This window comes from Rhinoderma darwinii, chromosome 1, assembly GCF_050947455.1.
Source record: "Rhinoderma darwinii isolate aRhiDar2 chromosome 1, aRhiDar2.hap1, whole genome shotgun sequence".
Classification (NCBI taxonomy): Eukaryota; Metazoa; Chordata; class Amphibia; order Anura; family Rhinodermatidae; genus Rhinoderma; species Rhinoderma darwinii.
In genome coordinates, this window is record NC_134687.1 from 65,967,534 (window position 1) to 65,995,034 (window position 27,501).

The 27,501-nt window shown below is 40.2% G+C and overlaps 1 protein-coding gene across 1 annotated transcript in view; it reads left to right on the forward strand.

The window, feature by feature from the left end:
* Positions 1 to 27,501, forward strand: part of LIMCH1 (LIM and calponin homology domains 1) — a 259,769-nt gene that overhangs the window by 201,290 nt on the left and 30,978 nt on the right. The window contains exons 19-24 of the mRNA XM_075859422.1: positions 3,499 to 3,907; positions 6,283 to 6,510; positions 6,655 to 6,745; positions 15,922 to 16,070; positions 21,571 to 21,670; positions 26,720 to 26,748. Coding sequence (XP_075715537.1) covers positions 3,499 to 3,907; positions 6,283 to 6,510; positions 6,655 to 6,745; positions 15,922 to 16,070; positions 21,571 to 21,670; positions 26,720 to 26,748 — 1,006 coding nt within the window. The remainder of the gene's footprint in view (positions 1 to 3,498; positions 3,908 to 6,282; positions 6,511 to 6,654; positions 6,746 to 15,921; positions 16,071 to 21,570; positions 21,671 to 26,719; positions 26,749 to 27,501) is intronic.

Here is a 27,501-nt window from a genome sequence, read left to right on the forward strand (position 1 = left end):
ATTATTATAGTAATGTAGTATTATAGTAATGTAGTATTATAGCTATGTAGTATTATTATTATAGTAATGTAGTAGTATTATAGTAATGTAGTAGTATTATAGCTATGTAGTATTATTATTATAGTAATGTAGTAGTATTATAGTAATGTAGTAGTATTATAGTAATGTAGTATTATTATTATAGTAATGTAGTAGTATTATAGTAATGTAGTATTATAGCTATGTAGTATTGTTATAGTAATGTAGTAATGTTATAGTAATGTAATATTATAGTAATGTAGTATAGTAATGTAGTAATGTTATAGTAATGTAGTATTGTTGTAGTAATGTAGTATTGTTGTAGTAATGTAGTATTATTATTATAGTAATATAGTGTTATATTAGTTTAAATAACTAATTGATTAAGAATAATTTTGTATTGTATCAAATTTGAAAGTAATGCGGCCCGTCAACTTCACATTTTTTCTATATGCGGCCCACTTACCCCACCGAGTTTTGAGACCCCTGATATAGTGACTACCTCTTGTCATTGAAACGGACTGTTATTCCTCACAATTGGAGAACTAACTTCAATTCCACACACAAACATAAGTAAACACGTTCTCCTCTCTCCTCTATAAGGTATATCTGCTGATTAGCAGATTCAAAATATAATATTCATATTTTCAAAAATAAGGGACTCCATGTATTCATTTTTAACTCACTTTTGTATGTCCTTGATAGGGTTTAGTTATAATTCTTTTAATGTTTATGAATAAAGATTTATAATCCATTCTCCTGTTAAATATAGGAATATTTGAACAGTTAGTGGGAGTAGATCCTTTGGGTTGTCTGAGCACAATCCTCGTGTTTGAATACAAAACTTAATGCAATACCCCCCCCCCCCTCCCCGTGTATATCTTTGAGACTGGATTTAATCCATTATATTTTGAAGGTCTGATACGGCCACGTCAATAAAAAAAATGGTTATGGTCGCTGAAATGCAGAGAGGCAAAAACGGAAATATTTAGCAGGCCTTTAAGGCCTTTTCGGGCCTGGTCATTAAGGGGATAATCAAATACAATGTAACCTTATGTGCGCAGGTCCTTCTACAGCTCCAGCACATTTGTGCCTTTAGGGATAATTGTACATGCCGTTTTGTTGCAGTTTTTCCTGCCATTCACACAAAAAATGCAACAAAACTACAATGTGCATCAAATTACCAGTAGCACAAATATGTGCAGGATCTGTGCAGGAGTGCGGGGCTGGAGGCCAAGTTGCCGCCTCCCGGAAGTTCTCGTAGAGCACCGCCTGTGGCGTGATGCTTATCTCACCTAATGGCTGGTGCAGCCCCTTATGTGGCATCCATTGAATTCACAGATGCCATAACTAAGGGCTTGTCTACACACAATGGATTTGCTGCAGCAAGTCCTTTGAAAATAGCAGGCTTTCCACTGCGGCAAAAACGCACCATTTCCTGCGTTTTTTTACGGCAGAAAATGGTGCGTATTTTGCTGCGTTTTTTTCAATGATGTGAGATGGTGACATCTCCTCTGAAAAACGCAACAATTCTGTCCACTTTCCACAGCAGGAATTGACGTGCTGCAGTCCGAAAATTACGCACCGCAGGTCAATTTCTGCACAGAATTTTTATTCAGCGTGTGGATGAGATTTGTTAAATCTCATCCACTATGCTGCTACTGTATTCTGCTGCGTTTTTTCTGTCCGCAATTCCGGACGGAAAAAACACAGGAATTCCTGCAGTGTGTGGACGAGCTCTTTGTAAGAGTTTCCAATAGAAATTCATGAATTCACCTGTAATCACAATTTCATTTTATTTCTAGCTAGTCTTTTTTTATACTATTAGTCTCATAGTGTTTGGAAATCAAATGTTGCATATCGGTCTCCAAATTTAAATAAGAGAGACTCTCATGGAGATCTGTTGATTTGGACTTTTTCCTGTGTGTAGTTGCTGTAAGGGGCTCCAACCCTGCTGACCATGATGACGTGTTTCCTTATGTGTGGTGTCTACATCAGAATAGAACAATTATAGAACAATAACTTTCCATAGTTAAAACCAGCATACAATCTTGAGTATCTTTGTAAATACCAAGGGCCTGTTCACATCCGTGTCTAGTTCCGTTCATCGATTTCGTTCAACCTTTCCATCAGAGGAACCGATGAAACTATCGCTTCCATTTGCATTACCATTGCTTTCAATGGTAATGCTTCCATTTCAGTATGTTTGTTTCCATTCTGTAAAGTTTCATTTTTTTTTCACAGAAACAATAGTGCTGTCAACTGCACTATTGTTTCCGCAAAAAAACATAAACCTTACGGAACGGAAACAAACGTAAACTAATTGCAACGGAAGCATTACCATTGAAAGCAATGGTAATGCAAATGGAAGCGATCGTTTCAGTTCGGCATTCTGTTCACCGGTTCCTCTGACGGAAAGGTTGAACAGAACAATGAACGGGACCCGAACGCTGATGTGAACAGGCCCTAAGCTTTATTTATCTTGTAAATGTTTATAGTTACATTATACTTTCTTCTTCATTCATGTCTTAATGGGTTATTCACATGATGGTATGTGATGGGATATTGCTAAGATATTCTATTGCTTTCTGATTGATGGGGGCTGCTTTTACCTCACCGATTTTCAGAATGAAGGAGAAACAATGCCTCTGCTGCACAGATTTTCCCTGCATAGCGACACTTCAAACCACCCTATGACCACCCGCTGTGGAGGAAACTACAATAGCCCCGCATTTACTTGAATGGGCCTGTTTTGCAGCTCCCTGCACAGAGGTGCAGGGAAAAAGCTAAAGGGACTTCGGTCCTTTGTTTTTGTGATTAGCAGGGTTTTCAGTGGTTGGACGCCCACCGATCATAAAGTTATGTCATGTCCTAGTGATATGCCGAAACATAACATGGGAATGCCCCTTTAGGCAAAATTTAGAATTTTGATGATATTCTAGGATTGTGGGAGTTGAGATGGTCGATACACATTTGGAATTAAGCTGTTTTAGTGTAGTAGTTTCCGAGGTCAAACATATGCATATAAATGGAGAAAATGACACAAAATCGTTCCAATTCCATACAAAACCGTAATGCAAAGTAAATCAACTTACTTTGCAGATGTGTGAAATTTTGTAGGGACTTAGAAATTTGGTTTGAGCATGCTTAAAGTTATGAAAAACGGCCTACAATTAAATTAAGCTTGATTTCTGCACTGCCAGTTAAAGGATCCACCACAGCATCTTGTTGTCATCTTAGAGATAGTGACGTCACTACTGCGGCCAGCAGTTGGCTGCTGTGACCTCCATGAACAAAATATCATTGCTCTATGATGACAACAAGACAAACAGGGACACTTTATTTTTGAGCATTTGATACGTATTTATGGGGATTAGAAAACCCCTTTATCCATTTATTTGTATTACATTGTTTGTACATATTCAGCTAAATGTGTTGTTTACTGCATCTGAATTCTTCTCATTGTGTTTGTTTTAATAGAGAGCGCAGAGAAAAGGAGCTGCATGAAGCCTACAAAAACGCTAAGACAAAAGACGAAGCAGACAAGATCTTGCAGAAATACATTGAGAGGTTCACAATTAGTGAAGCTGTACTTGAACGTATAGTGATGCCAAAAATTCTTGAGAGAAGCCACTCAGTGGAGCCAGGCTTGCTCTCCTCAACAGAGGACCCCAACCCTCTTAAGTATCTTAGGCAGCAGTCTTTACCATCTCCTAAATTCACATCTACAGTAGAGGCAACCATATCTCCTACTAGTGATTCAGACTTTAAAGCACCAGCAGGTCGGACATCGCCAACAAAATGTGTGGTCTCTAAGGCAGTGCCTATGCTGTCACCCAAGCCTTACTCCCAGCCCAGGAGTACACAGCAGGTCTTGAAGACGTTCAAGGTAATATTTGTGATCATATACAGTATTCTGATTTTATCAGGTGGACAAAAAGCAATAGAAATACATTTTAAGAGTTGACTTCTGAGAAACGGCATCAGCCAAACTAAAAATTCTGCATAATGCAGGCTGCTATCTGTCTGGTTGAGACAAGCCCTACTTGTTTCCAATGTTAAAGTGTAGCTAAACGTTTAACAAAGAATTTCTATTGAGTCGGTACTTCGATATATTCATTTCTGGAGAAAGCCGAACAGACACAAAGCGGCTGAGTGCTCACACCGGCACTTCTGCCGCTTAGTTTTAGCGATTGGTGGGGGTCTCAGTGCTCGGACCCCCACCAATCAAAACTTCTGACATGTCACTATGATATGTCAGAAGTTTGTTAAATGTTTAGCTACACTTTAAGATGATTTGAGGGGTACCCCTATTATTAGTTGTCACCGGTCTAAGGGGCCTGAAATGAAATTTTACATGGCACCCATTGAAATCAGTTGCGCCATTCATATAAATGAAATAAATTGAGAGCATTCAAATGACTTGTTGCTATGGACAATTGCTCCCCTTTTTCCATGCGTTTCTTTTGATAAAGCTCCCCCAGTGTGTCCTCTCTAGGCAACCTGTTTGATGCAGTTTGACATCTGCTACTGTAGTTGTGGTTATTTAACCTACAGTGCTTGTAATGCACATCCGTAAATTTTAAATCATTTCTATTAAATAGGATTGAGTAACCAAAAAAGAAATAAAAAAAAGTTGGCTTAACTTTTTCCGGTATAAAAAAAAAAAAAGGGCAAGCGGGAAAACACTATTTATGTCTCATGCAGTTTCCATACATGCTTAGTATCTTCTACTGATTTATGTATGGATTAGTATGTACATTTATGTATAGATTGTATCTGTAGTAAAGCAAGGGAAACTTTTTTTTAAAAAAACATTAGTGAATTAATGCTTTCAGGAGTCAAATTTCCTCTTTGGTTTTGGTGCTAGAATAATAGTGGGTGCAACATGAGTGATTGTAGAAGGGGCTTAACTTGCAAACTATCTTATTCTAAATGTGGGGGCACACCTCTATATTCTTTTTTAGCACGTACTTTGTCCTTTCCAGACTTCGTTCTCATCAGTTTTGTATTTGGTAATTCAGGGAGTAAGGTCGCTTTCACGTGGCTGAAATCCTACCACATTTTAGAGTTTTTATTACGGCCACAACATTAAGAACCCACATGTTTCTAACTGAACTAAACGTAAATCAGCACAGGGTTATTTTTAGTCGAGTCCGTAAAACTGCGAGAGACTCAGGTGTTCAGCTGATACACAGGCCCTAAAATGCAACTGGATAATCGCTGTGTGAAACTGGCCTCAATAGAGGTAGTAAGGACTATGTAGTGCCTCTGGTGTAAGGTCTTATATCGGGAGTACATTTTTTTTTTTAATAACCATTTTGGTTTTTCTAAAGAAGATCCCATGATGCAATTTCCAGTTTGATGCATGTTTCAAGTTTTTAGACTATTTAATATCATTATAAACTCAAACTGAGTTCTTTGGTGCCACTGATTACCCTTCTTTGTTTGCTGTCCTTCATTGAATTAAATGGTTACGAACTTTTCAACAAACTTTGCATAAATCAAGAGTACAAGAGAATATAAGAGACTTTGTAATATATCTTATTAGAGAAAATGTCTCTTTCTTCACTTATCAGGCTCCTCCACCTCCTCCTCCTAATTGTTATCTCACTCTGAATTCACTGCTTTTTTTGGGCTATCAACTTACTCAGGGATCAGGTTACTGATGCCCATAGAAGTATATGGAGAGGGAAGGGGGAGGAGGGAGCAGAGTGAGAGAGAGGAGGAGAGACACACAAAAACTATGCTGCAGTTTCTAGTTCGTGTAATATCTCACCTCCGTGCTGGATTCTCAGCTACACTGCACATTACTGCTGTATGATCTCCTCTATGCTGCTGCTGCTGCTATATATATGTATGTGTATGTGTGTGTGTGTGTGTGTGTGTGTGTGTGTGTGTGTGTGTGTGTGTGTGTGTGTGTGTGTATATATATATATATATATATATATATATATATATATGTGTGTGTTATAAATAGAGATAGGAGGGCAGGATTCTCCTCTTCTCTATGTGTGCAGTGTAAAGAAGACATGATGGCAGTTAGATTCCACCCACTTCTCAGGGAAAACTAAGAATTAGAAGTCCTATAATGGCCAGAAATTGTGTTTTTGCTTATGTACACACATGACCGGTTATTCTAAAATGACAGGTACACTTTAACCTGATCACAGCGGTTTTGCATCACCTATTCATTGAGTTTTTTTCTAATACAGATATGTCTTGCCCCTTATTTCTAAGCACACATTTGTTTGATCCCTTTAGGTAGATGGGAAGATAAGTGTAAATGGAGAAGCACTTAATGGCACAGTGGAACAGAAGGAAAGAGGATTCACTGCAACCCAGACCTTTGCTTCTTCTCTGACCAGATCTCAGAGGTTTGAAGGTATTGCCAGAGTGGATATACCAGCGACAGAATTGAAGACAGATGTTTCTTCCATTGAACTTAACCTGACCCGGCCGAATGTGCATAAACCTGAGAAGGATCCAAAAGTAAGGACATCCTTTGTTATTGTGCTGAGCGACACACATCATTGATGCTCAATACGTGGCAGCTGGATTATGTCCTCTGAATGGATATAGTTTGCTATTACAATTTTTATTATTAAGACATATTTTTGGGTATGTTTTCTTTAGGTTTTCTCTGAAGGGATAAACCACTGCAACCAAGTAGATGAAATGGATTCTTCTTTGAAGACAGAAAAGGTCCACACAGAACAGACTAAAGGTTTGCATTGTTTGTTCTATTCAAGACAAATCCATGAGAAACAAACATGTTTAACCCCTTCCCGCTCCTGGACGTACTATTAGGTCATGGTAACTATAGCGTTTGCGCTCCATGACCTAATAGTACGTCTCGGGAATAACGGCCGTTTCGGCCGTCCTCCCGACACATACAGGAGCTGTGACAGCTGTCTTGTTCAGCAGCTGTCACAGCTCCTACAGCGGGGACCGATCGCTGTGTCCCCGCTGATTAACCCCTTAAAAGCCGCGTTCTATAGAGATCGCGGCTTTTTAGGGGTTAAGCTGCCATCGCCGGCCTGCTACACGATAGCGGCCGGCGATGGTGACTATGGCAACCGGACACCAAACAATGGCGTCCGGCTATGCCATAGACGGAAGCCTAGTGGGTCCTGACAACGTCAGGACCCACTATGCTTGCTGTCAGTGAGTAGCTGACACCTCTGATACACTGCACTACGCATGTAGTGCAGTGTATTAGAATAGCGATCAGGGCCTCCTGCCCTCAAGTCCCCTAGTGGGACAAAGTAATAAAGTTAAAAAAAAGTTAAAAAAAGATGTGTAAAAATAAGAAAATAAAAGTTTTAAAAGTGATAAAAGTAAAAATCCCCCTTTTTACCTTATCAGTCATTTATTATTAATAAAAATATATAAACAAACAAATAAACTATACATAATTGGTATCGCCGCGTCCGTAACGGCCTGAACAAAATTATTTCGTTATTTATCCCGCACGGTGAACGCCGTAAAAGAAATAATAATAAACCGTACCACAATCACAATTGTTTGGTCACTTCACCTCCCAAAAAATGGAATAAAAAGAGATCAAAAAGTCGCATGTACCGAAAAATGGTACTGATCGAAACTACAGTTCGTTACGCAAAAAATAGGTCCTCGCACGGCTTTATTGATGGAAAAATAAAAAAGTTCTGGCTCTTAGAATAAGGTAACACAAAAAGTGAATGATTTTTTACAAAACTTATTTTATTGTGCAAACGCCATAAGACATAAAAAAAAACTATAAACATCTGGTATCGCCGTAATCGTATCGCCCCGCAGAATAAAGTGAATATGTAATTTATAGCGCACGGTGAACGCTGTAAAAAAAATAGAATAAAAAAACAATAGTAGAATTGCTGTTTTTTAGTCACCACGCCACCTAAAAATAGAATAAAAACTGATCAAAAAGCCACATGCACCCCAAGAAAACTACAATGCATTCCTCAAGGGGTCTAGTTTCCAAATTGGGGTCACTTTTGGGGGGTTTCCAATGTTTTGGCACCACAAGACCTCTTCAAACCGGACATGGTGCCTAATAAAAAAGAGGCCTCAAAATCCACTAGGTGCGCCTTTGCTTCGGAGGCTGGTGCTTCAGTCCATAACCGCACTAGGGCCACATGTGGGATATTTCTCTAAACTGCAGAATCTGGGCAATACGTATTAAGTTGCGTTTCACTGATAAATCCTTTTGTGTTGTAAAAAAAAATTGGTATAAAAAAATGTAAATTTCACCTCTACTTTGCTCTAAATTCCAGTGAAACACCTAAAGGGTTCATAAACTTTCTAAATGCTGTTGTGAATACTTTGAGGGGTCTAGTTTCTAAAATGGGGGTGTTTGATGGGCGTTTCTAATATATGGGCCCCTCAAAGCAACTTCAGAACTGAACTGGAACCTAAAAAAATAACTAAATTAGGCAATACTTTGCTTCTTACATTGTACTGACACCCCGAGATTACCCCAGTTTTGACCGTTTGTATAAACGGAGACACCTATTAGACCGTTTCAGTGCCCGGTTTTCCCAAGCATACACCCCCGAGAAGTGTATTTCTATTGATGAGTCCTTGGTACATTTTAAAGGGAGGGTTCAATTCCGCGAGTATCTGCCGGGTAAGAGGGCAAGGTATGGCGTGAAGATGTATAAGCTGTGCGAGAGTGCATCAGGGTTTACCTACAGGTTTAGGATATATGAAGGAAAGGCCACCCCCAAACCAGACTGCATCCTGGACTACAATAGGTACATGAGAGGGATGGACTTGTCAGATCAAATCCTGAAGCCCTACAGCGCCATGCGGTGTGGTATAAGAAGCTGGCCGGGCACATCATACAGATGGCTTTGTACAATGCGTACGTGCTACGTCGATGTGCAGGCCAGACGGGAACTTTCCTGGAATTTCAAGAGGTGATTATCAAGAACCTAATCTTTAGGGACCAAGAAGGGGGGGCACCCAGTACTTCTGGAAGCGGGGCCACACGCATCGTACCAGGGCGGCAACACTTTCCAGGAGAAGTTCCCCAAACTGGCAAGAAGGGAAAAAGTCAAGAGGTGCAAAGTCTGCTATAAGGGATGACACAATATATCAATGTGACACGTGTCCCGAATAACCAGAGCTCTGTATGAAAGAGTGTTTTAAAATGTATCATACATCCCTTGGTTTATAATTTACCCCAGTTTTACTTACCCTGATGCACTCCGCACAGCTTATCCCCCCTCGTCTTTCCCCTCTGAGCCCTGCTGTGTGCCCAGGCAGCTGATAACAGCCACATGTAGGGTATTGCCGTACCCAGGAGAACCCACATTACAGTTTATGGGGTGTAGGTCTCTGGTCAAAATGCTCACTACACCTCTAGATGAATGCCTTAAGGGTGTAGTTTTTAAAACGGGGTCACTTCTTGCGGGTTTCAACTGTACTGGTACCTCAGGTGCTTCTGCATACATGACTTCGCACTAGAAAATCCCCAGTAGGCCAAATGGTGGTCCTTTCCATCTGAGCCCTCCCATGGGCCCAAACGGCAGTTTATCACCACAAATGGGGTATTGCGGCACTCAGAACAAATTGTGCAACAGAATGGGGTATTTTGTTTCTTGTGACAATAAGAAATTTTCAGCCAAAACTACATATTATTTGAAAAAAATAATTTTGTTTTCATTCCCAGCCCAATTCAAATAAGTTCTGTGAAAAAACTATGGGGTCTAAATGGTCACAACACCCATAAATGAATTCCTTGAGGGGTGTAGTTTCCAAAATGGGGTCATTTGTGGTTGGTTTCTATTGCTTTGATACCTCTGGGGCTCTGCAAATGTGACATGGCACCCGAAAACCAATCCAGCAAAATCTGGACTCCAAAGAACAAATAGCGCTCCTTTGCTTCTGAGCCCTCCCATGGGCCCAAACAGCAGTTTATCAACACAAATGGGGTATTGCCGCACTCAGGACAAATTGGGCAACAAAATGGAGTATTTTATTTCTTGTGAAAATACGAATTTTTGAGCTAAAATGACATATTATTGGAAAAAATATATATTTTTTTCATTCCCAGCCCAATTCAAATAAGTTCTGTGAAGAAACTATGGGGTCTAAATGGTCACGTTACACATACATGAATTCCTTGAGGGGTGTAGTTTCCAAAATGGGGTCACTTCTGGTGGGTTTCCATTGCTTTGATACCTCTGGGGCTCTGCAAATGTGACATGGCACCCGAAAACCAAACCAGCAAAATCTGCACTCCAAAGAACACACAGCGCTCCTTCCCTTCTGAGGCCTCCCATGAGCCTAAACGGCAGTTTATCACCACAAATGGGGTATTGCTGCACTCAGGAGAAATTGGGCAACAAAATGGGGTATTTTGTTCCCTGTGAAAATAAGAAATTTTGATAAAAAATTACATCTTATTGGAAAAAATGTAATTTTTTTAAATGTCACAGCCCAATTGAAATAGGTGCTGTGAAAAAACTGTGCGGTCAAAATGCTAACAACAACCATAAATGAATTCCTTGAGGGGTGTAGTTTCCAAAATGGGGTCACTTCTGGCGGGTTTCCATTGCTTTGATACCTCTGAGGCTCTGTAAATGCGACATGGCACCCGAAAACCAATCCAGCAAAATCTGGACTCTAACAAACATATAGCGCTCCTTTCCTTCTGAGCCCTCCCATGAGCCCAAACGGCAGTTTATCACCACAAATGGGATATTGCCACACTAAGGACAAATTGGGCAACAAAATGGGGTATTTTGTTCCCTGTGAAAATAAGAAATTTTGATCACAAATGACATTTTATTGGAAAAAATTAAATTTTTTTCATTTCACAGCCCAATTCAAATACGTGCTGTGAAAAAACTGTGCGGTCAAAATGGTAACAACAACCATAAATGAATTCCTTGAGGGGTGTAGTTTCCAAAATGGGGTCACTATTGGGGGAGTCCTACTGTTTTGTCACCTCAACACCTCTTCAAACCTTGGCATGCTGCCTAAAATATATTCTAATAAAAAAGAGGCCTCAATATGCACTAGGTGCTTCTTTGCTTCTAGGGCTTGTGTTTTATTCCACGAGCGCAGTAGAGCCACATGTGGGACATTTCTAAAAACTGCAGAATCTGGACAATACATATTTAGTAGTGTTTCTCTGGTAAAACCTTCTGTGTTACAGAAAAAAAAATGAATAAAATTGAAATTCAGCAAGAAAAATGACATTTGCAAATTTCACATCCACTTTGCTTTAATTCCTGTGAAATGCCTGAAGGGTTAAAAAACTTTCTAAATGCTGTTTTGAATACTTTGAGGGGTCTAGTTTTTAAAATGGGGTGTTTTATCAGGGTTTCTAATACATAGGCCCCTCAAAGCCACTTCAGAACTCAAGAGGTACCTTAAAAAAAATGCTTTTGAAATTTTCTTAAAAATATCAGAAATTGCTGTTTATGTTCTAAGCCTTGTAACGTCCAAGAAAAATAAAATAATGTTCAAAAAACGATGCCAATCCAAAGTAGACATATGGGAAATGTAACTATTTTGGGTGGTATAACCGTCTGTTTTACAAGCAGATGCATTTAAATTCTGAAAAATTTTATTTTTTCAAAATTTTCTCTAAATTTTGCAATTTTTCACCAATAAACACTGAATATATCGACCAAATTTTACCACGAACATGAAGCCCAATGTGTCACGAGAAAACAATCTCAGAATCGCTTGGGTAGGTTTAAGCATTCCGACGTTATTACCACATATAGTGAAATATGTCAGATTTGAAAAATGGGCTCTGAGCCTTAAGGCCAAAACTAGGCTGCGTCCTTAAGGAGTTAATGTGACTTCTATAGTCAGATGCACTACCGTTAAAGTTTGGGGTCACCCAGACAATTTTGTGTTTTCCATGTAAACTCACACTTATATTTATCAAATGAGTTGCAAAATTAATAGAAAATGTAGTCAAGACATTGACAAGGTAAGAAATATTATTTTTTTTCAAATAATAATTTTCTCCTTCAAACTTTGCTTTCGTCAAAGAATGCTCCATTTGCAGCAATTACAGCATTGCAGACCTTTGGCATTCTAGCTGTTAATTTGCTGAGGTAATCGGGAGAAATTTCACCCCATGCTTCCAGAAGCCCCTCCCACAAGTTGGATTGGCTTGATGGGCACTTCTTGCGTACCATACGGTCAAGCTGCTCCCACAGCAGCTCTATGGGGTTGAGATCTGGTGACTGCGCTGGCCACTCCATTACAGATAGAATACCAGCTGCCTGCTTCTTCCCTAAATAGTTCTTGCATAATTTGGAGGTGTACTTTGGGTCATTGTCCTGTTGTAGGATGGAATTGGCTCCAATCAAGCGCTGTCCACAGGGTATTTCATGGCGTTGCAAAATGGAGTGATAGCCTTCCTTATTCAAAATCCCTTTTACCTTGTAGAAATCTCCCACTTTACCAGTACCAAAGCAACCCCAGACCATCACATTACCTCCACCATGCTTGACAGATGGCGTCAGGCACTCTTCCAGCATCTTTTCAGTTGTTCTGCGTCTCACAAATGTTCTTCTGTGTGATTCAAACACCTCAAACTTCGATTCGTCTGTCCATAACACTTTTTTCCAATCTTCCTCTGTCCAATGTCTGTGTGCTTTTGCCCATATTAATCTTTTCCTTTTATTAGCTAGTCTCAGATATGGCTTTTTCTTTGCCACTCTGCCCTGAAGGCCAGCATCCCGGAGTCGCCACTTCACTGTAGATGTTTGACACTGGCGTTTTGCGGGTACTATTTAATGAAGCTGCCAGTTGAGGACCTGTGAGGCGTCTATTTCTCAAACTAGAGACTCTAATGTACTTGTCTTGTTTCTCAGTTGTGCAGCGGTGCCTCCCACTTCTCTTTCTACTATGGTTAGAGCCTGTTTGTGCTGTCCTCTGAAGGGAGTAGTACACACCGTTGTAGGAAATCTTCAGTTTCTTGGCAATTTCTCGCATGGAATAGCCTTCATTTCTAAGAACAAGAATAGACTTTCGAGTTTCACATGAAAGCTCTCTTTTTCTAGCCATTTTGAGAGTTCAATCGAACCCACAAATGTAATTCTCCAGATTCTCAACTAGCTCAAAGGAAGGTCAGTTTAATAGCTCCTCTAAACAGCAAAACTGTTTACAGCGGTGCTAAGATAATTGCACAAGGGTTTTCAAGTGTTTTCTAATCATCCATTAGCCTTCTAACACAGTTAGCAAACACAATGTACCATTAGAACACTGGAGTGATGGTTGCTGGAAATGGGCCTCTATACACCTATGTAGATATTGCATTAAAAGCCAGACGTTTGCAGCTAGAATAGTCATTTAGCACATTAACAATGTATAGAGTGTATTTCTGATTAATTTAATGTTCTCTTCATTGAAAAAAACTGTGCTTTTCTTGCAAAAATAAGGAAATTTCTAAGTGACCCTAAACTTTTGAACGGTAGTGTAGATGCGTTCCCACCTCTGGAACCCACACCTATCTTTAGAACGGGACCCCCTAAACACCATTTTACCTCTCGGTGTTGCAGCTGAAGCGTGTGATTTCCAACCATGAACAAGAAAACCGTTTAGCTCGCTGAGCTACGCTGTTTCCGTAACTCCCATAGTACTGAATGTAAGTTATGGAAGCAGCGTAGCATTCAGTTCTATGGGACTTACTACGGGAACAGGGTAGCTCAACAAGCTACGCTGTTTCCTAAGTCAGGGACGGAAATCACACGTGTCAGACGGAACAGGGAGAGGTAGAACAGGGTTTAGGGGGCCCCATTCCAGAGATAGGTGTGGGTCCCAGAGGTGGGACCTGCGTCTATCTGACATTTATGACCTATCCTGTGGATAGGTCATAAATGTCCCTGATGGGAAACCCCTTTAAATGGGTTTTCTGCTTATGGACTTTGATGACAAATCAGTCAAATATGTCAAATTCACCTTGTAGGGCTGTAACAAGGACCTCACCAATGTTAAAAATAAGCAGGTACTGTTCTTTATTTGTAGTGGTAAAGTGACTGTGCATTAACACACACCTCTCCATTGAAATCATTGAGACTTATTACACGTTGTTCACTACTAATGAGTTGATTGACATGTTAAAAATCCAATAATCGGAGACTCTGTAAGGGTCCATTCACACGTTGAGGTGTGGTTAGAACCGCCTCGAAGAATGGCATACGAAAAATACATTTTTATGCTGCGATTTTGTAAGTTTTTTTTAATGTGGTTGCGTTTTTTAGCCCAACCACACAAAAAATGCACCAAATCGCCGTAAATGACGCATGTGTTTTTCAGATGTGGTTCTAACTGCACATCTAGCGCAACGTGTGAATGGACCCTTAGGCCAGGGCTACAGCCAGACATTCAGCTGCAGTCCACAAGATTTCTTGCAACTCAATGTATTAATTTGGACTGCAGCTGTAGTTCAATAGTTAAAATTAAATCCGTAGCACTACAAATCCTGGCCTAAGGTCTCCTTTACATCTTTTTTCCAGCGTTTTGAAACGCATGTAAAATCGGCATTACTTTTAATTGACTTTCGTTTTTATTGAGTTTTTCACATGCATTTTTTGGTGACATTATTTATTTAGTATAATTTTGTAGAGGTCATTTTTCTGAAGTTTTGGAAGTCCTAATGAGAGAGCCTCAAAAAAAAGTGTGCAGAGAAACTTCACTGAAAACGCAAGTAATTGCTGTGTGGGAATCCAGCCTTAAAGGGATTTTCCCATTAAGGACATTTATGACATATCCACAGGATATGTCATAAATGTCAGATAGATGCAGGTCCCACCTCTTGGACCCGCACCTATCTCGAGAACAGGGCCCCCTAAACCCTGTTCAGCCGCACTGTGTTGCGGCTGAATGAGGTGTTTTCGGACCATGAAAAACTTGATATGGTCGTGAGTTACGTAAACCGCGTAACTCGCTGAGCTGCGCTGTTTTCATAACTCTGATAGTAGTCAATGGCAGTTACAGAAGCAGCGTAGCATGCGAGCTACGCTGTTTCGGTAACTGCCATTAAGTTCGATGAGACTTACAGAAACAGAGTAGCTCAGCTCAAGACCATATAACGCTTTTCATGGTCGGAATTTACCTCATTCAGCCGCAACACAGTGCGGCTGAACAGTGTTTAGGAGGCCTGTTCTAGAGATCACTGCGGGTCCCAGAGGTGGAACCCGCATCTATCTGACATTTATGACATATCCTGTGAATGTGTCATAAATGTCTCTCGTGGGAAAACCCCTTTAATTAGATGTAGAATATTGTAAGTGTGTTTCCTTGAGTTCATGGATGGAAATAGATGTCGTCTTCATCTGTGAATGAACTTGTTGAGTTTTTGTTTTTTTAACTAGTTTCTTTTGTGGAAAGTCTCCTGCTCCTCAAAGTCAGGACTGGATTATAATTAATGAAGAGGTAGTTGGTGATTTAGTCTCCATTCAATGCTTATATACACGTGATGTAGCGCTATTTTTACTTGATTACTGTATAAGTGGAGGTTCTGGTTCCTAGTGTGTGAATTTTGTTGTTAGTTTATTCATGAGAGAAGCCTAAGGTGCAAGGCTATTGTGCTATAGAGTCTTCAGCAATGGTCTTTCTTATACCCCAAGTGCCTAAAGGCTTGTGCACATGACCCTAATATAATTAATCGGCTATGCTCTCTTCCATTCTTTTCTGGAGACTCTGATAATGTATGGATACAGCATAGATGTCAGAGGCTTCTATGGAAAGACAGGTGTTAAAGAAGGAACCAGCCAACGTGGACCATTTCTTACTGGTTGTGTTTCTTCCTTTACCCCTGCCCCCTGTTACTCTACTGTTAGTTGTTAGTCATTTCTGCATTTTATTATGCTTTTTGTTTCATGTCCCATCTTAATTCTGTGATGTATTTTTATGATTTTATTCTAGATTCCACACAGAATCCTATCCTAAGAAAGGAAGAATTCACTGTGACCACATTAAAGTTACTACCAGTCACTGCAACTGAACCCACTGTAAATGGAAAGGATCTAGAAGAAGAACAAAAAGAGGACCCAAAATCACTCGTCGTGCATTGGGTAATGTTTTTTTTTTATTTCACTGTAAGAGGAGATTTAAAGGTTAAAATAAGCCACTCTCTGCTCTGGCAAATTGACGGTGGTTGTAAATAAAGAACCCCCTTTAACTCAGGAATGCCCTAAAAAATAATTTGTACATTAGTTTTCTAAACCAGACTGCCCTTTTATCTCTTATGACCTATGTAGTTGGCATGTAAATGCATCACAGGCCAATTATCAGGCAAATGATAGTGAACGCTCTTTCCCGATCATTTCCCGGTGTAAACATCGGCTGATTGTATCTTTATTTTGCAAAAAATATAGTCGGCAGCACATATCCTTGTGTAAACAGGGAGATGTCCTCCCAACATGACAGAAATGTATAAGGACGAGCGATCGTAGTAATAAGCGCTCTTCCCCAAACATTGCTTCTTCTGAAAGGAGCAAACGAGTGCCGATCAACCAGCTGTCTCATTGATCGGCGCTCATTTACACGGCTCTTGTTTGGCCGTGTAAGGGGATCCTTAGCATAAGTTCACATGTAGCGTAATTGCAGATTTGTGGATGAAAAATCTGCGATGAATTACAGTAGCAGCAAAGTGGAAGAGATTTAAGAATCTGCTGTGGAAAATTTCTGTGGGGAAATTGACCTGTGTTGTGGATTTTTCAATTCGCAGCATGTCAATTTATGCTGTTCAATGGTTGCAGATTTTCCTTATTGAGTTAAAGAGGCTCTGTCACCAGATTTTCAAACCCCTATCTCGTATTGCAGCAGATCGGCGCTGCAATGTAGATAACAGTAAGGTTTTTTTTTTTCAAAAACGAGCATTTTTGGCCAAGTTATGACCATTTTTATATTTATTCAAATTAGCCTTTCTTAAGTACAACTGGGCGTGTTTAAAGTTATGTACAAGTGGGCGTGTATTATGTGCGTACATCTGGGCGTGTATTGTGTGTGTACATCGGGGCGTTTTTACTTGTTTTACTAGCTGGGCGTTGTGAATGGAAGTGGATGATGCTGACGAATCAGCATCATCCACTTCTCTTCGTTAACACCCAGCTTCTGGCAGTGCACAGACACAGCGTGTTCTCGAGAGATCACGCTGTGACGTCACTTCCTGCCCCAGGTCCTGCATCGTGTCGGACGAGCGAGGACACATCGGCACCAGGCGACAGAGGCTACATCGACTTACCTGCAAACGCCGATGCTGCTGCAGAATCAACTGTAGCCTCTGTCGCCTGGTGCCGATGTGTCCTCGCTCGTCCGACACGATGCAGGACCTGGGGCAGGAAGTGACGTCACAGCGTGATCTCTCGAGAACAGCTGTGTGTCTGTGCACTGCCAGAAGCTGGGTGTTAACGAAGAGAAGTGGATGATGCTGATTCGTCACCATCATACACTTCCATTCACAATGCCCAGCTAGTAAAACAAGTAAAAACGCCCAGATGTACACACACAATACACGCCCACTTGTACTTAACTTTAAACACGCCCAGTTGTACTTAACTTTAACCCCTTAATGTCCAGGCCATTTTGCACGTTAATGACCAAGGATTATTTTTTGTTTTTTCATGGTCGCATTCCAAGAGTCGTAACTGTTTTTGTATTCCGTCTATATAGCCGTATAAGGGCTTGTTTTTTGCGGGCCGAGTTGTATTTTGTAATTGTACCATTTTTAGATGCATATAACATATTGATTAACTTTTATTAACTTTATTTTAGGAGAGAATTGAAAATAAGCAGCTACTCTAGCATTAATTTTCACGTTATAAATTTACGCCGTTTACTATGCAGCGTAAATAACATGTTCACTTTATTCTATGGGTCGGCCCGATTACGGGAATACCAAATATGTAAAGGTTTTATATGTTTTCCTGCGTTTGCACAATAAAAAGCCTTTTAGAAAAAAATTACTTGTTTTTGCATCGCCGCATTCCAAGAGACGTAACGTTTTTATTTTTCCGTCGATGTGGCCGTACGTGGGCTTCATTTTTGCGGGCCAATGTGTAGTTTTCATTAGTACTATTTTGGGGTACATAGGACTTATGGATTAACTTTTATTTTATTTTTTATGGGGGGAATGGGAGAAAAGAGAGAATTTTGCCGTTGTTTTTTGCGTTTTCTTTGGACGCCGTTCATCCGGCGGTTTAATTAATGTGTTCATTTTATTGGTCAAGTTGTTACGATCGCGGGGATACCATGTATGTGTATGTGTGATTTGTTTTGACACTTTTACTACATAAAACCACTTTTTGGGCCAAAAAAGTAGTTTTATTTGACTTTGACTGTAATATTTTTTTATTTTTTTTTCACAAACTTTATTTAACTGATTGTCATTTTTTTTTTAAGTCCCATCAGGACACTTCACTATGCGATCTGTTGATCGCATATATAATGCTTTGGTATACTTAGTATACCGAAGCATTATTGCCTGTCAGTGTAAGGGTATGTGCACACGTAGTGACCAAAAACGTCTGAAAATCCAGAGCTGTTTTCAAGGGAAAACAGACCCTGCTTTTCAGACGTTTTTTGACCAACTCGCATTTTTCGCGGCGTTTTTCGCGCCGTTTTCGCGGCGTTTTTTACGTCCGTTTTTGGAGCTGTTTTCATTGGAGTCTATGAGAAAACAGCTCCAAAAACGTCCAAAGAAGTGTCCTGCACTTCTTTTGACGAGGCTGTATTAAATGCCGCTGTCAATAGTGACAGCGGCATCTAATGTGTTTGACAGAGGGAGGGAGCTCCCTCTGTCACCCGATCGGCGCCCCCGCAAACAAATCGCGGGTCGCCGTCGGGTTTCCATGACAGCCGGGGGTCTAACAAAGACCCCCAGGTCTGCCTTCAGCATCTGCCTGTTAGGCGATGCCAGAGGCATGACCTAATAGGTTGCCTGTCAGTTTTACACTGACAGGCAATAATGTTTTGGTATACTAAGTATACCAAAGCATTATATATGCGATCGGCACATCGCATAGTGAAGTCCCCTGATGGGACTTTAAAAAAAAATGACAATCAGTTAAATAAAGTTGGTGAAAAAAAAATAAAATAAATTACAGTCAAAGTCAAATAAAACTACTTTTTTGGCCCAAAAAGTGGTTTTATTTAGTAAAACTGTCAAAACAAATCACACATACACATATATGGTATGAGCTAAACACAAGAAATGGTTATAAACAGCTGTCAAATGACGACTCGTAAATAACAGGTCGTCTGCACAGTACGTCGGCAAACACATTCAAATGAATGGGCAGATGTTTGCCGACGTATTGTAGCCCTATTTTCAGACGTAAAACGAGGCATAATTTTTTTTAAATTATGTACATCTAGTTTGAAACAAATGTGTTTTCTCTTTTCCCTTTTCTTTTCCTATAAAAAATCTTTGTATTATGGATAAAATAGGAAAGAGATATATTTATATATGAAAAATCTTTAAAATATATTTTTATATGGAATTTAATAAAAATTTATATAAAATTATTCTTATCCCAAAGAGTGCCTGGTATGTTTTGGAAAATATTTTTTGTTTTTTCTTTTTGAATTATTGCTCTCCGAAACGGCACCGTGCTATATATGAATTGCATATTTTGGGATTTCTATTAGGTATGGTTTATAACCATTTCTTGTGTTTAGCTCATACCATATATGTGTATGTGTGATTTGTTTTGACAGTTTTACTAAATAAAACCACTTTTTGGGCCAAAAAAGTAGTTTTATTTGACTTTGACTGTAATTTATTTTATTTTTTTTTCACCAACTTTATTTAACTGATTGTCATTTTTTTTTAAAGTCCCATCAGGGGACTTCACTATGCGATGTGCCGATCGCATATATAATGCTTTGGTATACTTAGTATACCAAAACATTATTGCCTGTCAGTGTAAAACTGACAGGCAACCTATTAGGTCATGCCTCTGGCATCGCCTAACAGGCAGATGCTGAAGGCAGACCTGGGGGTCTTTGTTAGACCCCCGGCTGTCATGGAAACCCGACGGCGACCCGCGATTTGTTTGCGGGGGCGCCGATCGGGTGACAGAGGGAGCTCCCTCCCTCTGTCAAACACATTAGATGCCGCTGTCACTATTGACAGCGGCATTTAATGGGTTAAACTGCCGGAATCGGCGCGCGCTTCGATTCCGGCAGTTTCAGCAGGAGCCAGGCTGTGTATAACAGCCGTGCTCCTGCCGCTGATCGCGTGGGTACAGTCTCAGTACCCGCGCCATCACAGGACGGATATATCCGTCCTCCTGCGCGAACTAGTAGCTGCTAAGGACGGATATATCCGTCCTTCGGCGTTAAGGAGTTAAACACGCCCAGTTGTACTTAAAAAAGGCTCATTTGCATAAATATAAAAATGCTCATAACTTGGCCAAAAATGCTTGTTTTTGAAAAAAACAAACGTTACTGTAATTACATTGCAGCGCCGATCTGCTGCAATACGAGATAGGAGTTTGAAAATCTGGTGACAGAGCCTCTTTAAATGGGAAAGTAAATACCTGCAACAAATGTCATTTTTGCTGTGGAATAGCTGAATTTCTGCAGGAAAATACCAACTACAAAATAATATAAAAAATGTTTTTAACTTAAAATTAAAAAAAAATTGCAAAATCACCACCCCCGGCCCTCGCTAATTGATGCATCCCTGCTCTTATTTGCTTTTATCTGTTGAGCCGGCCTCCAGAGATGACGTTTTGTCCCATGTGACCGATGCAGCACATCAAAGACTGCAGCGTCACGAGGGATAAGACTTCATACCAGGAGGCAAGCTCAACAGAGAGCAACCAATGGAAGAAGAGACGCATCACTTCCAGAGCACCAGGGTAGGTGAGTATGGTATATATATATTTTTTTTATTATTATTTTTAAATCCCCTTTTCTTCACAGTGGCAAATCCATCCCAAAATCTGAACCAAATCAAACACGGTTAGGGGCAGACTTTCGGACGGAATTCCCTCTGAAATCTGGGTTGGATTCGCTGCGTAGTTTTCTGTATGTATGTGTGTGTATGTAATATATATTATTAAGGCTAAGTTCACACTAGCGTTAGTATACGTTTACCTCTCTTCCGTCAGAAAAAGAGAGGATTGAAAGATTAGACGGAAAGCAACAGTTCCGTTAGAATTACCATTGATTTCAATGTTATATTTTTTTGTTTCAGTTGCTTTCCGTTTGTCTCCGTTCACTAGGTTTCCGTTTTTTTTGGCGGAAGCAAAAGTGCAGTCTGCAGACCTTTTGTTTCTGTTAAAAAAAAACGGAAACCTAGCGAATGGAGATAAACGGAAAGCAACAGAAACAAAATAATTACGATGGAAATCAATGACAATTCTAATGGAACCGTTGCTTTCCGTTTAATCTTTCGACCCTCTCTTCCTCTGACGGAAGAGAGGTAAACATATTTTAACGGTAGTGTGATAGAAGCCTGAGAGTGAGTAATCTATTATTTGAGTCCTGTTTGTATGGGGTCATAGGATTTATATACATATGGATTTAGCACTGGGTTTTAATGTAGTTTTTTGTTTTTTTTAGTCTTTGGATTCCTCTATAAAAGAACAAAATGATACTGCCCTGTGTCAGGACAAGAGAAAGCCTGAAGATGACAAAGATGCACTACAGAAAGAGCAGCATGGTGCGTACATATAGCGCCTTCCCCTGATGGCATGACAAACCATTCACCCACATGGACTGGAATAGGATCGGGGTTGCAATGTTGTAGCAGACATTGTCTGTCATTGTTTTAAGCCATTTCTTATACTTTTTGTACATAAATGAATATGCCTACTATGCAATGTAGCATTGTTTATTCCACTAAATAAAAGCACATTTACAATGATGCCCCAGTGTGAATCTCCAATAACCATCCTGAAGATACTCCAGGAATCTGACCAATGTCCAAAACCATTCTAGATAGTGAGATACGTCCTCAGGTGGACCATCTTGTATGACAGAGAACTTTCTAAAATGGTCAAAAAGTTTCTAAAATGACAAAGACATAGATTTTTGTATTGAAGATTAGATTGGATACCAAGGCGGGAATCTAGACCGTCACTGACTGAGATTTAAGTACTAATTTTTTATATTAGATGGAGCTAAATAAGTTTTTGGAGGGTCTGTGTGGTGAATTGCACCATACAAGCAAACAGAGTGCAATTGTCTATTTACATACAATTCGGTGGCTCTCGTCCTCCCTGACACGGTGTTGTGGAGCCTGCGGGGAAAATGCTTGTGAATGACTTCATTTTAGTCTTCCCGCATAGTCCATTCAGTAATACCTGCGAATGTCTAGGACTACATGCCAGCAGATTCTATGGGGAGATTTAGACTACAGCTTCCACGTATTGTAACTTGGAGGTGGAGCAGTGGTCTAAAGTTTGTGACATCTGACATTTCATGTAGTCACACTGGTGGCAGTTAGCGATTACTATTCAGAAGATAAATTGTTGTATTAATATATCTCTCTTTGTGGAAATAATTATCTGCAGAAATGAGTTGTGTTTTAGTGGTAAGTGAATAGCAGTTCTAAATTCAAAGATTTTTTGTAATTTTCACTAAAGTCTATTGTTACTATTTCTTGTGATCTTTATGGGATGCATAATATATCTTAACATTATATTATTCTTCCTGCTGAAAAAAAAAATCTGTAGAGTACAACTTTGCCCTCCATCTGTATACACTATGTATCATTACTTCAGGTTATTTATGTAGGCTCTCTACTTTGGGTTAAAACAAAAAGTTAATTATTTATATTTTTTTATTGTAAAATTGGTTATGTTAAGGCAATATACCATATGTTGTATTTTGTAGAGTTACTATTTTATTCTATTTTTTTATACAATTTTCCAGTCCTTGCTTCTCAGAATCTCCCCAAAATATCTGCCTAAACGTTACAAAATGTCTGCAGTCTATCCCCATTTTTTTCTCGGTCAGGTAACTGGAGTAACATCGAAGATCTCACGGTGTTCTGCATGTTGTCCTGGTGTTGGTCACACACACAAATCGCCTGTGTTGTGCTTTATCGAGCTGTGTCTGTAGAGATCTCATTTTGAAAAATCACAGGGTTTGTAAAAATGTAGAAAGATATTTGAATCTTAATGTGGAATCACATGTGGCACAAAACCAGGATCATGTAGTTTTGTTGTCACATCTAATTTGTTGATTTTATTTATTACAACAATAATCCATATGCGTTACTTGACTTGATCAGATTTGTTTTGATTTTGGGACACCTATACATTACACCTACAGAAGCTTTTATGACACCTCAAAATCCATAGGCAATAATATGGAGTTGGTCTCTCCTATTGCAGCTAAAACAGCCTCCACGCTTCCGGGAAGGTTTTTTGGAGTGTCTGTGGGAAGTTTTTCCCTTTCATCCAGTAGAGCATTTGTGAGATCAGACACTGATGTTGGAGGAGAGGGCCTGGTTCACAATCTCCATTCTAGTTCATCCCAATGGTATTCGATGGGGTTGAGGTCAGGGCACTGTGCGGGCAATTCAAGTTATACCAAACTCACCCAACCCATGCCTTTGTGGACCTTGCTTTGTGCACTGGGGCACAGTCATTCTGGAACAGAAAAGGAACAAACCCTAAACTGTTCCCACAAAGTTGGCAGCATACAATTGTCCAAAATGTCTTGATATGCTGAAGCATTAAGATTTCCCTTCACTGGAACTAAGAGGCCTAAACCAACTGCTGAAAAACAACCCTATAGCATTATCTCTCCTCCACCAAACTTTACAGCTGACACAAAGTAGTCAGGCAGGTAACGTTCTCCTGGTATTAGCCAAACCTAAACTTGTCCACCAGACCGCCAGATAGAGAAGGGTGATTCATCACCACACAGAACACGTTTCCACTGCTCCAGAGCCAAGTGGCAGCTTTACACCACTCCATCCGATGCTTGGCATTGAGCTTGGTGATGTAAAACTTGCATGCAGCTGCTCGGCCATGGAAACCCGTGCCATGAAGCTCCCGGGGCACAGTTTTTGCACTGATGTCAATTCTAGAGGACGTTTGTAACTCCGCAGCTATTGAGTCAGCAGAGCATTAGCGACTTTTAGGCACTATGCGTCTCAGCACTCGGAGACTATGAGATGTAACTTTATTTGGTCTCCACTTTGTGGCTGAGTTTGTTGTGGTTCCTAAACACCTCCACTTTACAGTAATACCACTCACAGTTGATCATGGAACATCTAAGAGGGAAGAAATTTCAGGAATTGACTTGTTACAATGGTGACATCCTATTACAGTACCACAATGGAATTCAGTGATCTCTTTAGAACGACCCATTCTTTCACAAATGTCAGTAAGGGTCACTGCATGGCTAGGTGCTGGATTTTATACATCTGTGGCAATGGTACTAAATTAAAAACCTGAATTCAATGATTAAGAAATGCGTTCCAATACTTTTGTCCATATAGTGTATTGTCCGTAACGTCAGAACAGCGCACACACACACACACACACACACACACACACACGTTCGTTAAATTATCCACAGTCCTATAGACATTACATATTTGTTGGTAAACCCAATCAACAATTCAGTCTCTATGGGGGCTGCCAGACCTTGTATAAGATCTAAGCTAGGAGAGACCATATTAGACAGGTTGGATTTGCACCACTAGCTGCTCCTCTGCCAGAAACAAATGTCAAGCCAAACAAGTTTTGTTAAAGGGGTTGTGTCATGACAAACATTTATGGCATATCCACAAGTTATGCCATGAATGTCTAATAGATGCCGGACCCACCTCTGAGACCCAAACCCATCTCCTGAATGGGGGTTCCCCCAACCCTTTCCCTTCTGGTGAGGCGGCTGCTGGCCACCGCATCCTGGCAGAGCGTCAGTGCAGAGGAGGACCAGATTTCAGAAACAGCCGAGCTCACTGATTTATGCGGTTTCTGTAACTCCCATAAAAGGGACTAGGAGTTACGGAAACAGCGTAGCGCAATGATCTCCTACGCTGCAGCAACCAGGCCAAAAGGGGTTAGGGCACCTCTGTTCAGGAAATAGGTTTGAGTACCAGAGGTGCAGCTCGTAAATATTCAACATTTATTGTATATCCTGTGCATGTCATGAGACAGCCTCTTCAATGTATAATCAGACACCTTAACTGTTGACCAAGGTTTTTTTTTTATTAACAGTTATTCATGGTTATGACCATCTTTTAACCTCATAGTAAAAGAAACCTAAAGCAGCTTATGTTAATGTATTTAGAGAAGAATTTGATCGCTTTTGTTTTCTAATTGCCCTGTTCAGTCTCACCCAGTAATGGTCAACATATCATAGGAGCCCAATGTGCAACCCTTGACTCTATGGAAGGGCTGCATATTACGGTCATTCTAGGAAGGGACAGAGGATAAATATACACAGACATACATAGCTGGGTAACCTATCCAAATTTGCTGTTTGTGGTTCCTCATATTTTCTTTTGCCAAAAATAGGCAAATTATAAACACAAACTTCAAATAAAGGCATGAAACGGCGCAAGCCGCAGTGGCTCCCATATGTCAGTCCCAGGTAAACACTTATCCTTCACACGCCCCAAGCAATCTAGAAGGAAATTTGAGCATCCAATCACCGGCCGCTCTGTGCCAGGGATAGCAGAGAGAGCCATCGCTCCCTGCTACATATTGGCTCTTGTCTAGGAAAAAGAACAGAGGAACCGATAACAGCGCGTTTTTTTCTCTCCGATCAGCAAGAGCACTTGGTGTACAGGAGTGCCCCAGTCCAATAATCACTCACTGTACACTTATCAACTATTTTCTGCCTTTCCCTGGACCATCAGTTAGGCATCAATGGTCTAACCCATTCTTTTCCCACAGGTACTTCTCCTTGCTTGGTGATCTCCACAGTTGTACTTAAAGGGTGGAAAAACTACACAGACTTAGGTACACGTACACACATATTCATGTTGGATCAACAGTATTACTTTTTCTGAATGGGGCCAAATTGGGCAGAAAATAGCCCAACCTTTCAACTGTGCTAATGAGCAACCAATTATATTCAGTCTTCATCATTCCTTGTCCCAAAGTGGAGACCAAAAGACCTCAAACCTATAGGCGTTTGGGTGCAGAAGATAGTTTTCTGGTCTTTTGTTGGCAGGCCTACTCTTGTGGTTGTTAGAGGTTTGTGCTGCAGGTGACAGGTCTTGGTGCAAACATCCACCATGGTCTTATAGTGAAACCTTCAGTAATGCTTGTGGCTATGGATCTTTAGCTTGCGCTTCATGAAAAGGTAGTTAAGGATAGCAATACATCACACTTCAAAATAAACATTATTGGTCGGCATGTTGTTTAGATTTCCTTTAATATCTGCAAAAGAAAATTCTGAGATATTTGGAAGCAGTTGCTATATCTCTTGCTAGCATTTTCTCTTCTTTAGACATTGTTTCTTGTTTGTAAAGTTATGAGATGACCTCAAAGACGGGTTGGTAGTTTAGGTTGTCTGCAGTCATACTGTTGCTGCTTTCCATGTGCCTAATGATGCCCCCAACTATATTTTTTATAATAAGGTTTGTCAAATGTAGCAATGCTTCAATCATTGGTAGATAATCCTCACATGGAAAAATCACCACCACTTCTGAAAATGTATTTTATTAATGACTGTGCTTACTTGAGTCTTTTTGTGCAAGGGTTAAAAGAATAAAGTTGTTTTGTTCGCTTCTATTTGACAGGAGAGACGGAAGTCAGTGGGAACCCAGCAGTAAGTAATTTTATTTGGCGTGTTTGTGTTGTCGGAGTGCTCAAAACTTTATTTTGCACAGCTGAAGAAGCGGTAAAATATTTCACAGTCTGCCAAGCTAAGATAATAAACCGTAACGTCACACACAATCGCTTATCGGCTATATGAGGTTGTGTTTGACAGATCTGTCAGCAATTACTCCTTCTACCTCCGCGCCTGCTTTAATCCGCTTACTTCAGTAGAGTGTTTAAAGGGATCTTAACCTCTAAAATATTCTTTGTGCTATGCGTAGTACCTCTAACAGTGGCGTATACATTTTAGACGTGTTTTTTTGTCATTTTCTATGCGCAGGCTATAAGCAAATTTTGGGGTTGGGTCATTGTTAATGCTCTGTTGTATTCTATAGAAGATTTCTCCAAATACAAACGCCTGTAAATAAAGACTATTATGATGTCCTTTTTTTAGCAGTTTTTTTTTAACGTTTACTTTTTCTGTAAAGCCTGGTGACCTCCAATATATCTGCTATTTTTTCACCCAGCTTTTCCAGACTAAGGCCGGATTCACACGAGCGTGTGCGTTTTCCACGCGCAAAAGATCCAGAACCGCTCCGTGTGTCAGCAGCGTATGATTCGTGACTGCGTGATTTTCGTGCAGCCGCCATCATTATGACACTCTGTTTGTATGTTTGTAAACAGAAAAGCATGTGGTGCTTTTCTGTTTTCATTCATAGTTTTGACTGCTGTTGCGCGAATCACGCGCGTCACACGGAAGTGC